This window comes from Cucurbita moschata, unplaced genomic scaffold (assembly GCF_002738365.1).
Source record: "Cucurbita moschata cultivar Rifu unplaced genomic scaffold, Cmos_1.0 Cmo_Scf00010, whole genome shotgun sequence".
Lineage (NCBI taxonomy): Eukaryota > Viridiplantae > Streptophyta > Magnoliopsida > Cucurbitales > Cucurbitaceae > Cucurbita > Cucurbita moschata.
In genome coordinates this window covers 4,107,812-4,121,783 of record NW_019268526.1, presented here as the reverse complement: position 1 = coordinate 4,121,783, position 13,972 = coordinate 4,107,812, and the positions used below count along the sequence as shown (strand labels likewise).

At 37.6% G+C, this 13,972-nt stretch overlaps 4 protein-coding genes across 11 annotated transcripts in view; 2 read left to right on the top strand and 2 right to left on the bottom strand.

Annotated features, from left to right (window-relative positions):
• LOC111448349 (SWR1 complex subunit 6) overlaps positions 1 to 1,902 on the bottom strand; it is a 3,257-nt gene extending 1,355 nt beyond the window's left edge. For 2 of the 5 annotated variants that reach the window (XM_023087875.1, XM_023087876.1), the window contains exons 1-2: positions 1,336 to 1,446; positions 1,116 to 1,218 (exon numbers count right to left, since the gene is read on the bottom strand). In XM_023087875.1, coding sequence (XP_022943643.1) covers positions 1,116 to 1,218; positions 1,336 to 1,440 — 208 coding nt within the window. In that variant the 5' untranslated portion in view covers positions 1,441 to 1,446. Of the gene's footprint in view, positions 1 to 1,115; positions 1,219 to 1,335; positions 1,468 to 1,727 lie in introns of those variants that run through there. The other 3 variants (XM_023087877.1, XM_023087880.1, XM_023087879.1) reach the window with 3 other exon arrangements.
• A 2,791-nt stretch (positions 1,903 to 4,693) lies between these two features.
• LOC111448348 (mitoferrin-like) lies at positions 4,694 to 8,521 on the bottom strand. The gene is made up of 2 exons (XM_023087874.1): positions 7,387 to 8,521; positions 4,694 to 5,229 (listed from the first exon to the last, which is right to left on the bottom strand). The coding sequence occupies exons 1-2, from the start codon at positions 8,167 to 8,169 to the stop codon at positions 5,020 to 5,022; spliced, it is 993 nt and encodes a 330-aa protein (XP_022943642.1). The 5' UTR covers positions 8,170 to 8,521; the 3' UTR covers positions 4,694 to 5,019.
• Positions 8,522 to 9,217: 696 nt separating this feature from the next.
• LOC111449030 (glucan endo-1,3-beta-glucosidase 9) lies at positions 9,218 to 12,662 on the top strand. The gene is made up of 2 exons (XM_023088854.1): positions 9,218 to 9,611; positions 11,214 to 12,662. The coding sequence occupies exons 1-2, from the start codon at positions 9,259 to 9,261 to the stop codon at positions 12,325 to 12,327; spliced, it is 1,467 nt and encodes a 488-aa protein (XP_022944622.1). The 5' UTR covers positions 9,218 to 9,258; the 3' UTR covers positions 12,328 to 12,662.
• On the top strand, positions 12,358 to 13,904 carry LOC111449031 (LOB domain-containing protein 12-like). Of its 4 annotated transcripts, none has more exons than XM_023088858.1 (3): positions 12,358 to 12,447; positions 13,291 to 13,509; positions 13,596 to 13,904. In XM_023088858.1, exons 2-3 carry the CDS (start codon positions 13,351 to 13,353, stop codon positions 13,845 to 13,847), a joined length of 411 nt encoding a protein of 136 aa, XP_022944626.1. In that variant the 5' UTR covers positions 12,358 to 12,447; positions 13,291 to 13,350; the 3' UTR covers positions 13,848 to 13,904. The 4 variants fall into 4 exon arrangements, with proteins under 4 accessions (XP_022944626.1, XP_022944623.1, XP_022944624.1 ...); XM_023088855.1 differs by having other exon boundaries at positions 13,593 to 13,904; XM_023088856.1 differs by having other exon boundaries at positions 12,364 to 12,447; positions 13,328 to 13,509; positions 13,593 to 13,904.
• The last annotated feature ends 68 nt before the right edge of the window (positions 13,905 to 13,972 follow it).

Below are 13,972 nucleotides of genomic sequence, written 5' to 3'. Positions count from 1 at the left end.
AAAAAAAAAAAAAAAAAAAAAAAAAAAAAAAAAAAAAAAAAAAAAAAAAAAAAAAAAAAGGAAGAAGAGTTCCAAATAAGTGGAAATGAGATCACCAAGATGATACCAAGAAAATGATGAAATCTCAAATCTCTTAAAATCGCGACACTTCCCAATGGAAATCCTATGGCTTTTTTATTCCTTCCCAAGGTCGACGACAATTAGCCCACACCAACTTGGCTCTTCACCAACATACGCGACTATGCAACAGCTGACTTCGTGATATTGTCCTAGGAATTTTGAGAAAGACACCAACTCAAACACACTCCCGTTCCACATTTATAAGCTTCCCACCGCTAAGAAAAACATGATCTCGGTCTTTTCAGCACCACTCGTACACAAAAGCCACCAGTTCAAACTAATAAGAAAACCGGCTATCAGCAGAACTTGTCCAAGACTTAAGAGAATCATATCACCAGTCTTTTAAATTACTTCTCCACCTATCCTCTAGCTAATTAGATCGGCAACAATTTGTAGCAAGGAAGTAAGTTGACTCAACCACCAAATTCTAGTTCGAAGAGCTGCATTATTATTAAATGCAGATTCCATCCCTCTCCATTATCGTCCCAACAGTCGGGAATTGTAAGATCCCTAGAAAAATCCACATGAATGAGCCTAGAATATCTCACCCTCGGTGACTGATTAGTAATTCAAGTACCATTGCAAGTACTTGGACAATTAACGAGTACTAAAATTCCAAAGCCAAAGCAATATCTGAATTTCGTTAATGGCCATCTACCAATACATAACAGAAATATAGCCATTCTAAAGATGGAGAAAATGAAAATTTCTCGAGCATACACTACAGTCTAAAGCCTAAGCAATATCTGGAATTATAAATAACAAGAATCGAACTACCAAAAGCAATGCCACTCGGGAGTGAAGAAAGCGGTCACTGACCATGCTGACTTACTTACACGTTAGATTAACTGATGGAATCGGGAAAATAAGCAGTACAGAAAGGAATGGGAAAATATTAGATGCCTAACATTTGATAGATGTAATTGAAGAAAACACCGTACTAGAAAAATAAATGCCAAGGCGGAAAATATATGAATGAATAACATCGTATTAACCTTGTTCGTCATCATCGAGAGAAGCATCCTCGTCGTCAATGTTTTCGATCAATTCCAGTCCAGCGTTGTCATTTTCCAACGCCTCGAGACGAGCAAGGGCAGCCTGGAAGAGCAGAAAATCCAATACTAAAACTTAGATTGTAGGTAGAGTTCAGGCTCTTGTTAATCAATTATACCACAAATAACTCACAAAAAAGAAGCAAAATCTAGTTCGACAAACCTGAGAACGATTGTCGCTGCTCGCTAGGGCAGCAACCATCTTAGGAGCAACCTTCCGAGTGCGACTCGACATGCGTCGGAATGAATTTGTAGCATCATCATCCATTGCTAGCTACAAACGGACACTCAGATCCTTGTATGAGAAAACGAAGCGATTGAAATTTAGAGAGCGCGATGAAACAGGTGAAGAATTCACATCAGAACTAATACAGTACAAAATCGCATTAGACGAGTTGTAGAAAGAAAAAACCCTACGTTTCGCATGATCCTTAATTCCAGCCCTACGAAATTGGTTAAAAGCACTGTTTCGAATGACGGTATCAACTCGATCGTAATGTACACTGTGACAACGAATCAGAAATGAGCGAAAGAGAGAGAGAGTTCCAACCCTACCACCCGGAGAAGAAGAGGAAAGGCGTAATGCGAGTCGATGGACTTCCGGTGAATGTTCACCGTTCTCAACACCGGCGACAGTCCAAACTTATGCAGGAATTTTACGCCGACGACATTCCGAGAACCAAATCCACCGTGGAGTTAACAGGCGAACACTAACACTGATTACCGCTCTTATTATATTTTTGGCTATTTATACTAAAAATATATTGGTGACTTTAATTTTCTGTTTCGAATAAAAATCATAGAAAAAATAATAATAATAAATTTTTATTAGGCAAATTACTATTATACGTTAAAAATATATTTATAAATTTTAGTTTAAAAAATAATGAAATTATTATTATTATTATTATTTCAATTATTTTTAATTAAAAATGGTAAGTATATTAAAATTATATATAAATTTACATTGAAACTACTACTATTATTTTTTATTTAATTAAATAATAAGAAATTAAAACCATTTAAACATTTTTATTATAAAAAGTAAATAAAAATATAAACAATTAACTAGTTAAAACAAGGTCCGGGAAAAAGAGGAAATCGGGGCTCCGCAGGCCCAGGCCCATCAACTGGGAAGCGTGTAATGGGCCCAGCACGACCCATTAATAGGGAGGGCCCATCAAAATATGAAGGGTACAATGGGTAAATCGATTTCATATTAAATTAATAATTATAATAATATGAAATTACAAATTTAAATTTAAATTTTTTAAATTGTTTATTGCGTCATAAAATTTTAATTTTATATTCAATAAATTAGAATGATTCAATTTTTTAAGCACATATTTCGTTAAATAGATTATTTAATTTATTTATTTTTATTGGATATGTTTAAAAAATTGAAGAACTAAGTTTTAATTTAATTTATAAAATAAAAATAAAAAATTATATTATTAAATGTTATCAAACAAAAAATTGCTTTTATTACTTTCTTTATATGTTTAATATTATAATTGTTAATGTTATCCAATTGACTTAACTTTTCAAAACATATTTTATTGAATTAATAATTGACAAAACTATAATAAAATAAATTAAAATAATGTATTAAATACTTCATTTCTATTTAAATTATTAAAAAAATATTAATATAACTAATTCTCACAAATACACTAAGTAAATATATTAGATCCATTAATTAATTATTCATTAAAACTAATTCAAGAAAACTTTGGGTGCTATAATTCAATATAAATCTTTGTTTATTTTTAATAAAACAGTTAATTATTTAATTAAAATTACTTGTGAAATTTAAAATCAATTAATTTATATTCATAACGTATAATATTTTTTAAAAATAACTCGACAGATATAGTTTATTATTCATAATTAATTTCCATTCCACTCCTCTCCATCCGACCGTACACGTGTCCTCTAATGGCGTGAATTAAATCTTTTTGTAAAAAAAATTTCACCGTATATTTTTTACAGCCATGGAAAAGAAAGATAAAAAAAAAAAATACCTGTCGAAAACCGAGCTGTAAAAAGCAAGAAGAAGCCATGAAACTCAGGATAGATAGCGCCGGCAAGCGGCGGCGGAAATGAACATTCCGGTGGTGTTTTATTCGACGGCGCTATCCCTCCTGAGCTTGACGGATTCTCCCGTGCTACTGCCGGCTGCCGGAGCACCATGTCGGCGGGCGAGGCGAAACCCGGAAAGCCATGGAAGAAAAGGAACAAAGAGAGGCATTTTTATAAGAAGAAAAACAAATAATTTTAGGCAGTTAGTTAAATCAATTGAATTAATAATAATTAAAAAAGAAATAAATATTAAATACGCTTGCCGACTACGATCTTGAGGAATGTGGGCCGTTGGAGATGGGGAGATTGGATGGTGGCCGTCGGATGGAAGGAAAATATATAAATTAATATATTTATTAAGGGAATAAACTTTATGGAGGGTCAAAGGACTTTTTGGGCACCAAATTTCAATTGAATGCTCTTCACTAACCCAACATTAATGCGTTAATGGAGAGTTACGCTTTTTGGAATCTGATTAATTAGTCAAAACTATCATCATTACTTAATAATCTTTACATTAATTATACTTACTCAACTAATAATATTAAATATTACATACCCTTTTAGAGGAACATTTTGTAACCCATCTTAATTAGAGGAAGTAAAAAAACATTTTAAAATATAGACATTTTAAAATAAGACTGACAACACATGACAAGCAAAAATGAATAATATCCGTTAGCAGTGAACTTGTAACAAGATGGACAATATCTGTAAGCAATGAACTTGTAACAAAATGGACAATATCGGTTAGCATTGAATTTGTAACAAAATGGACAATATCTTTTAGTAATGAACTTGTAACAAAATGGACAATATCTGTTAGCAATCAACTTGTAATGTTACAAATGGTATCAGATCCAGACATCGAGCAGTGTGCCAACAAAAAACGCTGACCCCCCAAAGAAGTGGATTATAAGATCCCACATCGGTTGTGAGTGGAAACTTCTCTAATAATTACATTTTTAAACCGTGAGGCTAACGACGATATGTAACGAACCAAAATTGATAATATCTATTAGCAGTGAACTTGTAATGTTACAAAACAGTATGGCAACAAAAAAACACTAGCCTCCAAGGAGGTGGATTATGAGATCCCACATCGGTTGAAGAGTAGAAACCTCTCTAATAATTGCATTTTTAAACCGTGGGACTAACAACGCTACGTAACGAACCAAAACTAATAATATCTATTAGCAGTGAACTCATAATGTTACAAATGGTATTAGATCTGGACACTGAGCAATGTGCCAACAAAAAACGCCGACCTCCAAAGAGGTGGATTATGAGATCCCACATCGGTTGGAGTGGAAACCTCTCTAATATTCGCATTTTTAAACTGTGAGACTAACGACGATACGCAACAAAACCAAAACTGATAATATTTATTAGCCGTGGAGTTGTGTGGTTACATTTTTGAAAAGTTGAGAGTTCTCAACTAGCAAGAATCTAATATAGCACAGGGCGACTCTAAATAAAACAAGTCTAAAGCCAGCAGAACCATCAAAACAAAGAAAGAAACAGATGAAAAAATTTATATACGACATTACTAGAACCATCAGCAACGTGTAGAATACAAATTATAAGCTGAATTTGATACGTACTCCTTTGACTATAAGTGGTAGCATTCGCCCTTTGAGACAATCCCTCCTGCAAAATTCTACGCAGCTCCAACAAAAAAGGCGTCTTTGTTGCAATAGCAGGGAAAAAAGGGATAAGAGTAAAAGAAGAACGAATATGACCCGCTCCTCTCTGCTTCCTATTTTCATGTCATTTCGTCACTGCTGCCATTGAGCTCTTGGAACAGAGATTTTATCGCTTCGTATGTCGACCAGCAAATAGCAGCAGCCGGAGCGTGAAAGAGCATCCTTGGAACCCATCCCCTCATAAGCCCTCGATATCCGTCCTTCTTGAGTATTGTCCTAACGACGTCTTCTATCGACCCGCTTTTGAATCTATCGCAGCCACATACACCCTGGGGATCCACAAATGTGAATTTAAGGTTAGGCTATGAATCTAGCGCTAGTAGCAGGTAAATTAGCATGTGAAATTGAGCCTGCTTCTGCTCCATAAGCATCGTACAATCCTTAACACATTCCATTTTTATGCATACTTCAGTTGATCATGCATCCTTTACATGTTCATGAAGCATTCATATCGTGCTGCCATATCAATATAACAAGAACTTAAATTATACAGTTCATACATTTCTTATCACTAAAAAACTAAAAAAATCTATATCGTCTGTTCTCCTTTCAATTCACATGTAACCTGTAGCAGAGTTCACTATATTTTTAGTACTTTTCGATTTTTTCGTGATGAACAAAGTAGACAGGTACATCCTATAATATTCCAAGGAAAAGAAGAAATCCTTTTGGGGGTGCGAACGAAGCATGATTAGTTATCAAAACGTCCTAGATATAGGGATTAGAGAAGACCAGACTATCAAAAGACTTCACTTGTTCCATAAGAAAGGTGAACCGAAAGATTCCTAAGAGAGAGATATCCAACCAAGCAGGGTCCATCAAAAGATAAACTAACACATACAAAATTGACAAACTCTTGGATGTTTAACACCAGAAGAAGGTGGTAGGTATGGACTAAACAAATTGAGATAATGATTGTTGTTTAATTCACAGAACACATAGTACACAGTCAATTTCTGTGAACAAAACCTTCACAGATTTATATAGACCAGTAAGACGATGATCTTGGGTTCGGAAATGGATTCTGCTATCCATCCCTGACCCGTCCTTGTTCAGGAATAATTTGATATTCAAATAATTATGATTGCATAAATAGGAGAACTCTGGAAAAAGAGTTTAAAGAAAAAGGGCATGGCATAATTTTCCTCCCCCATTCTCCGTCAACAATTATCAACTCTCAGTTACTCTCTGGTCCTTCAACGCTATTCTTTCAAACCATGTTAGCTGATATAATTTTAACTTTTAGTTATGAACTTTTTCTGGCATTTTCCCGTTCCTTTTGGGGTCTTAGGTTGTAACACTCCAAGCCCACTGCTAGCAAATATTGTCTTCTTTAGGCTTTTGCTTTCGGACTTCTCCTCAATGTTTCTAAAACGCGTCTTCTAGGGAGAAATTTCCACACCCTTATAAGGAATGCTTCGTTGCAATTACGTCATGTTTTTTCTTCTCTTGCCTTTGCCCCCTAAGAACATAACCATTCTTAGCTTTAGAATGTTGTTAGGTAGAGCTTCCGGAATAAGAGCAGAAGTATTCTAATTACAAGCACTTCTCTTTTCAAAATTCGCACCTGCCCCTTGTGCAGACATTGGAGACACCAAAGTTTTTCCTTAATAAGTTCACTTGCAGATTTGAACCAGCAATCTTAGGTACGTGTTAAGAGACTGCGAGCCTCAGCCAATGAGGCCTCCACTTAGGGGTCTCTAATTATAAGCACTGGTAAAAAAATGCTTAATGACAGAACATTTTGATGCTAGGTACTAGTACTTATCGTTTCTCGGCCAATCACTCAAAGAACCTTGGCCCAACAAGTGCTTTGGAAATTTAAATTTTCAAGTAGAAAGTTCTTTTGGCATGACAAAAGCACCCCAAAAAATGACCTTAATCTACCTCTAAAAATACATTCTCTTACCGCTAACAAATATTGTCAGACTTCTCCTCAAGATTTTTAAAATGCATATGCTAGGAAGAAGTTTCCACACCCTTGTAAAGAATGCTTTGTTCTCCTCTCCAATCGACGTGGATTTCACAATCCACCTCTTCGAGGCCCAACGTCCACGCTAGCACTCGTTCCCTTCTCTAATCGATGTGGGACCCCAATCCACCCCCTTCGGGACTCAGCAGCCTTGCTGGCACACCGCCTCATGTCCACCCCCTTCGGGACTTAAAACTCCTTGCTGGCACATCGCCCCGTGTCTGACTTTGATGTCATTTGTAATAGTTTAAGCTCACCGCTAGTAGATATTGTCTCTTTAGGCTTTCCCTATAAACACTGCTAGGGGAGGTTCTCACACCCTTATAAATTATGCTTCGTTTCTCTCCCCCAACCATGGGGATCTACACTTATGGTTAAAATCTTCCGGCAAATAGGAAAAGGGGAATCTGGACAAAATTTGCAGAGTCTACGACCAAACTATTAAATGGGGTACCTGACATTGTAGTTGAGTCTTAACCACATCAAGCGGCGTTGTAACAAATGCAGCTGAGGCTCCAGCAGCAGCTCCTGCCGTCGCATGAACGATCCACTGTTCATTATTTACAATCTCTGGCGAAACCTCCAGCAAACCTCTCTTTGCAGCTTCATAAGTAGCAAAATGCACAGCAGTAAATGGAGCATTCATTAACACTGTAGTTCTATATGATGCGTAAAATGCTTTAAACCCCTCGTCTCTGAGGACCCTTGTGACACAATCCAAAACCCCCTTGTAGGGACTATTACTCAGCTGCAGCCTCTGTTTAACCATATCCATCGGTGTAAAAACAGCGTCACTCGCCACCGTTGCACAGACGCCAGAAGCAGCGTGGGCAACAGAATTATTAGGATCCCCACCAGAGAAAAACTTCTTACAATCCTCGTAGACTGTAAAATACACAGCATGTGCAGGTCCAGCTCCAAGACCCATAGCACCAATACCACGATAAAAACCAGCAGGTCCCTCTGTCTTCAAAATTGACCGAAGCGCTTGTCGAACTCCAACAGATTTAATTGGACAAGAGCCAAGGGCTTGCATATGGGTCTTGACTGTATCAACCGGAAACATAGCCATATGCTCAACAGACCCAGCGATTGAACCAGCAATCATGAACTGCCAGAACCGAAGACCATCATGAGCTGAGACCAGAATCTCGGGATGGAAATCTGGAGGCGACGGTACCGGGCGAAAATCCGGACTCTTCAACTTAGCCGAGGCTTCGGTCGCCTCGGTGGCCATTGAAATACGAACCCCAAGTTGAAAATTTGCAGAAAATTCTTAAAATAACCGAGTTGCTAATATGGAAATCGACTTAACTACAACAAACATAAGGGAATTCAAACTCTCCAACGAGAGAACAATCAGTTCGGAGTTCAGTCATAAACCAATCCAATTTCCAACAAAATGGGAGATCGACTGAACCCTATCTTCATCCAAACGGCCAATTGGGCAAACGAAACGGCGAAACTGAATTTCTGGGACTGCTAAATTGGTCGAGCGAAGGTGAAGACGAAGAAGAAGAAAACGAAATCAGTAGATAATTTTGGCGGTAGCATTGGCGGGTCCTTAGGGTTCTAGAAATTAGGGCTTTGTATATTTTGACAGAAACGAATTGATAATTTTACCTGTCTCATTCCAAACTTTTGCGGTCGCGCGCTTTCTTCAATTGGGCCCTTAGGCCCATTATCCCGACATCGAGGCCCACTATCTTAAAATTGGGCCTTTAGGTTCACTCTCTAGCCATCAAGGCCCATTTACACAATGAGCCTAAAACGGTAATTGACATGATATATAAAAATATATACCGCTTAAATTTCTCAATTAAATACGAAAAAAAATACTATTAAAATAATATTTAATTGGAGAATTAATGAAATTTATATATAATTTTTTAATGTAAATATTTTTTACGAGTTCACTCGGGTCATTTTCATAAATACGAAGAGTTTTGGGTCTAGGAAACGGTTTAAAATTTTATTTTATACCTATATTATATATTTTTTAATTTAATTAATCAAGTATATTTTGACATTTGTTCTAAGAATATAAATTTTATAAAAAATAATTTAATGTTTGAAAATGTAACAAAAATTAGGGGTCAGGAATTTAGTTCTCAAAATATTTGGGTTGAGTTTGCAATTTTTTTAAAGTTGATGGTTTGATTTATAATTAATAAAAAAAAATCCTAAAATTCTCCATAAAAAAAATCCTAAAATTCTCCAAAAAAATAAAAATAAAAATAAAAATCTGTTCACTTTTAAAAACCCATCAAAAACCCTTTTCCCTCTCCGACATTCTACATTTCTCTGTCTCTCTCTCTCTTCAGTAATGCCTCCGAATCTTTGCCTCATTTTCTTCTTCTTCTTCTTCATTAATCTTTCCGCCCTAAGCTTTTCTCCGGCCTCAGCCGTCGGATTCAACTGGGGCACGGCGGCGTCCCACCCTCTTCCCCCGGTCAAGGTTGTGGACCTATTGAACTCCAACAACATCACCAAAATCAAGCTTCTCGATCCCAATCCCCTCGTTCTTCAGGCCTTATCTGGCTCCAATGTTCAAGTCACCGTCGGCATTCCCAATCTCATGCTCAAAATCTTAAACTCTTCCAGAAAAGCTGCCGAAAGTTGGGTTCACGATAATGTCACTAGGTATCTCTCCAGCGGCGCAGGCGGTGTTCGAATCGAGTACGGTTTTTAACTCTATCTCTTGCTCTTGATCATCTGGTTCATTCTGATTTAGGTTTCTTTGAAGTTTGAGCATGTAGATTTGTTTCATTCTGATGAATTCATTCCGTATTGAGCATTAGCTCGAATGGCTATTAACAACGCTTCGATTGAAGACTGAATTTATTACGAACAGTGTTCGTGTCTGTTTGTTTAATTTTCTCCTACAATTTATATGTCCTATTTCAAAGGTTGCACAATCAATGACGGTAGATATCGGCAATAGCCTAATAGCTTAGGAAATTAATGGCTACCAAACCGAAGTACATAATATTGGCCCATGTTCATGATGGGAAGAACAAGTCTTCTATATCTCCAATTCAATTCAGCGAGAGATCTTGAACTAAGAAATAAATTCTTAACCCTAAATTGAGAAAGAGTGTCTCGAGCAATTTCAATAATGTTGTTGATGTTCCCTGTGTAATTATCCATAATTTCACATGCTGGGGGGTGGGTGGGAGTTTTCTTCTGGTTATACTCTGTTTTGTGGTGGGTGCATCGCTAAATTAGACAATGTATTCCACGCCATTTTTCTAGTGAGATGCCAGGAAATGGACTGTCCAGCCCCCAAAAATGGCTTGTTGCTTGTTCTAGTGAAATGCCAGGAAATGGACATACCACGCCATTTTTCTAGTGAGATAGAGTTTGAGGGTACATTTTGGGGGGCTTGTTGCTTGTTCGGAGAGAGGAAATACTGACTGTTTCCCATTTTTTTCCTCTCTTAGAAGGTTTTTAGGACACAGTTTGTGAGGTCCCACAATGGTTGGAGAGAAAAATGAAGCATTCCTTATAAGGGTGTAGAAACCTGTCTCTAGGAGATGTTTTAAAACCTCGAGGAGAAGCCCAAAAAGAAAAGCCCAAAGAGGAAAATATCTACTAGCGGTGAGGTCCCACATCGGTTGGAGAGAAAAACGAAACATTCCTTATAAGGGTGTAGAAACCTCTCCCTAGTAGATGCGTTTAAAACTGTGAGACTGACAGTGATATGTAACGGGCCAAAGTAGACAATATCTACTAGCGATGAGCTTGGACAATTACAAATGATATCATAACCAAGTATTGGGCGGTGTACAGCGAGGACGCTAGCCCCCAATGGGGGTGGATTGTGAGATCTCACATCAGTTTGAGAGGAAAACGAAGCATTACTTATAAGGGCGTGCAAACCTCTCCCTAAAAGACGCATTTTAAAACCTTGAGGGGAAGTCGAAGAGGAAAATCCCAAAGAGAACAATACAATTCTTGAGTTAGTTCTTGAGTTCTTGTTGTTGTCATGAATGTCAAATGTTACCCTCTCACTTTTGAGGTTAGAGCAATCAATTGCTTGCTTTTTTAGATTGATTGAGCTAACATCTCATTAACCTTCTAACATTCGGTCAGTTCTACTCAGCTAAGTGATAACTAAGAAATTTTTGGATAAATTTAGGTCTTAGATTGGTGATCAATATCATATCAGCAAATGATTTATCTGTCTCTCTCTAAAGCTACGAAGCTACGAACTTTTTAATATCCTTTCGATTGGAATGTGTATCATTTTCTCTCTTCTGCTTGCTATGATGTTTGCAGATACATAGCAGTTGGAGATGAACCATTTCTTGAAACTTATGGGGATCAGTATTATCCGTATGTCATGGGAGCAGTCGCCAACATCCAGGGAGCTATAGCCAAAGTAAACTTGGAGAGTAGGATAAAAGTTGTAGTCCCGTGCAGTTACGACGCGTTTCTGTCTGAATCTGGCCTTCCTTCGAAGGGACACTTCCGACCTGAATTGAACAAAACAATGATCCAGCTCCTGACATTTCTTACCAAGCATCGATCACCTTTCTTTGCAGCCATTTCCCCATACTTAAGTCTGCGTCAAAACAAGAATATTTCTCTCGACTTTACCCTCTTCAAGGAAACAGCACGCCCCCATAACGATAGCCATAGAACTTACAAAAACACCTTTGAGTTAAGCTATGATACCTTAGTTGCAGCTTTATCGAAGATCGGGTTTTCGATGGTTGATATAGTTGTGGCACAGATTGGATGGCCTACTGATGGAGCAGGGAATGCTAACTCATCAACAGCTGAAATGTTTATGAAAGGCTTGATGGATTTCATCCACAGCAGATCAGGAACCCCCCTACGACCTCGTCGTCCACCACTCGAGACTTATATCTTAAGCCTATTAGACGAAGATCAGAGAAATATATCCACTGGGCCATTTGAGAGACACTGGGGAGTGTTCACTTTTGATGGTCAAGCTAAGTACCATCTAAACTTCGGTCAGGGCACAAAAAGCCTTGTGAACGCCCAAAATGTTGAGTACCTCTCCCCCAAATGGTGTGTTCTCAACAACAACAAAGATTTATCTAATGCAAGTGCCAGTGCTTTAGAGGCATGTTCGGTCGCTGACTGCACTGCGCTCGTTTCGGGTGCATCTTGCTCTGATATTGTTTGGCCTGGTAATATTTCTTATGCATTCAATAGCTACTATCAGCAGAATGATCAAAGAGCAGACAGTTGTGACTTCGGAGGGTTGGCCCTGATCACAACGGTCGATCCATCGAACAGTAACTGCAGATTTCCTGTTCAAATTCGAACTTCGAATTCTCATTCACTTGATGCTTCCTCTCTTCTGAAGACAATATCATTATCAGCACTCTTTTGGCTATCTCAACTGGTTTACCACCAATAGACCAAATGTGACTTTCCTGTACGCTGTATCACAGCTTCGAGATCTAAGAAATGAGTCGTTTTCCGGGATCAACCGTTATCTTCAAATGAGGAGACGGCTCTCCTACCTCCAGATTTCGTGGTATGCTTCCTTTCTCCATTTTGGTTCCGATTCGAGTCGGGAAAAGTAAGTATATTTTCCATGTATATCTAGAACATGATGCTAACTTTGTCTAATGCTTTTTGAGGTTAGAGAAACTCGCATGAACTGAAGAACCCTCTTGTTATAATTGTCTAACAAGAACACAGATCCCCATTTACATTATCACATGGCCCCAATTTTCTCTGCTCTCACTATATAATTGACAAGATTTTGTTCAGATCATTAGCCATTGGATCTAGGAATTCAACTATCAGTTAGTTCCAACAACTCGATTTCTGGGTTTCTGCTAGAAACTGCTTCTATTTCAGCTATTATCGCCCTAAACAAAAAATCAAATAATTATCAAACGTATGAACTGGCCATGTGGTTTTGTAAGTCTTTCGAAGCTACACGGTCTTGATTGTCGAGTTTTTTCTTCTCCCTAGAATGTATTGTTTGAAATTTGAAACATGTTCTAATACGTAAGCATGTCAATATTTTATTAACAAACCCGTTTGTATGTCCGTTTTAGAAGTGTAGAGCTTCAAAAAGACGATTTCAATGTCTTTTATGTGGCTCAACTCAAATCGAAAAAAATGTGATTGATTAAGTTAATATTTTTGACGCTCTAAGCGTGTTCTTTCATTCCTATTTTCCTAGGTGTTCATTAGTCAAGCTCATGCTTTCAATGAGTTTCTTATTTTCTTGCTTTATTTACTTCGTTTTTATTCGATCTTATATATGAGATTACTTGATAATGTTCTTACCTAAATAAGAACAGCGAAACCAAATTACGTTCTTCTTCTTTCTATTTCATGAAAACCTATTGATTTAATCCACAAGAAATCAAGCTGAGTTAGTGAAATTTGATGCATAAAAGAAGATTATTGTGTAGTAGTATTAATGGAAGCCAGTTCATCGCCATGCGCCTCCTGCAAATTGCTACGGCGGCGCTGCACAAAGGACTGCATTTTTGCCCCATATTTCCCTCCCAATGACCCTCTCAAGTTTGCCATTGTTCATAAGATCTTCGGCGCCAGCAACGTCAGCAAAATGTTGCAGGTCTGACTCGAACTTCTAACATTTTAGTTTTTAACTATATGATTGCTTATTCATATTGTAAATGGTGTGTTAATCTTATTTAGAAGGTCTCAGTTGATCAGAGAGCGGATACTGTGAGTAGTATAGTATATGAAGCAAATGCTAGAATGCGAGATCCAGTGTACGGATGTGTAGGAATAATCTCATTTCTGCAAAATGAAGTGTCCCAATTGGAAATGCAACTAGCAGAAGTACATGCGGAGATCTTAAGCTTTCAGATGCAGCAACCAGTGGCTCCAATGACATTCCCGACAACCCAAATGGATCAGAGTTGCATGTTTGAACATTCAAGAAATTAAGTTTGATCACTCATGAGTACTCAAAGCTCAAGTGAGTAACGATCGCTCTTTTTACCTTGTGATCAACTAAATAGTAGCGACAATGGAGATTATATTCTCCCGTACACGTCCCACCCATCTCCACT

Bases quoted from the DNA above. Each gene is read 5' to 3' on its own strand.
- LOC111448348 (XM_023087874.1), bottom strand. From the start codon at position 8,169: ATGGCCACCGAGGCGACCGAAGCCTCGGCTAAGTTGAAGAGTCCGGAT. The intron at 5,230-7,386 runs GTACCCCATTTA...GTGGATCCCCAG, and splicing joins AGACTCAACTACAATGTCAG to GGTGTATGTGGCTGCGATAG.
- LOC111449030 (XM_023088854.1), top strand. From the start codon at position 9,259: ATGCCTCCGAATCTTTGCCTCATTTTCTTCTTCTTCTTCTTCATTAAT. The intron at 9,612-11,213 runs GTACGGTTTTTA...TGATGTTTGCAG, and splicing joins GCAGGCGGTGTTCGAATCGA to ATACATAGCAGTTGGAGATG.
- LOC111449031 (XM_023088855.1), top strand. From the start codon at position 13,351: ATGGAAGCCAGTTCATCGCCATGCGCCTCCTGCAAATTGCTACGGCGG. The intron at 13,510-13,592 runs GTCTGACTCGAA...AATCTTATTTAG, and splicing joins ACGTCAGCAAAATGTTGCAG to AAGGTCTCAGTTGATCAGAG.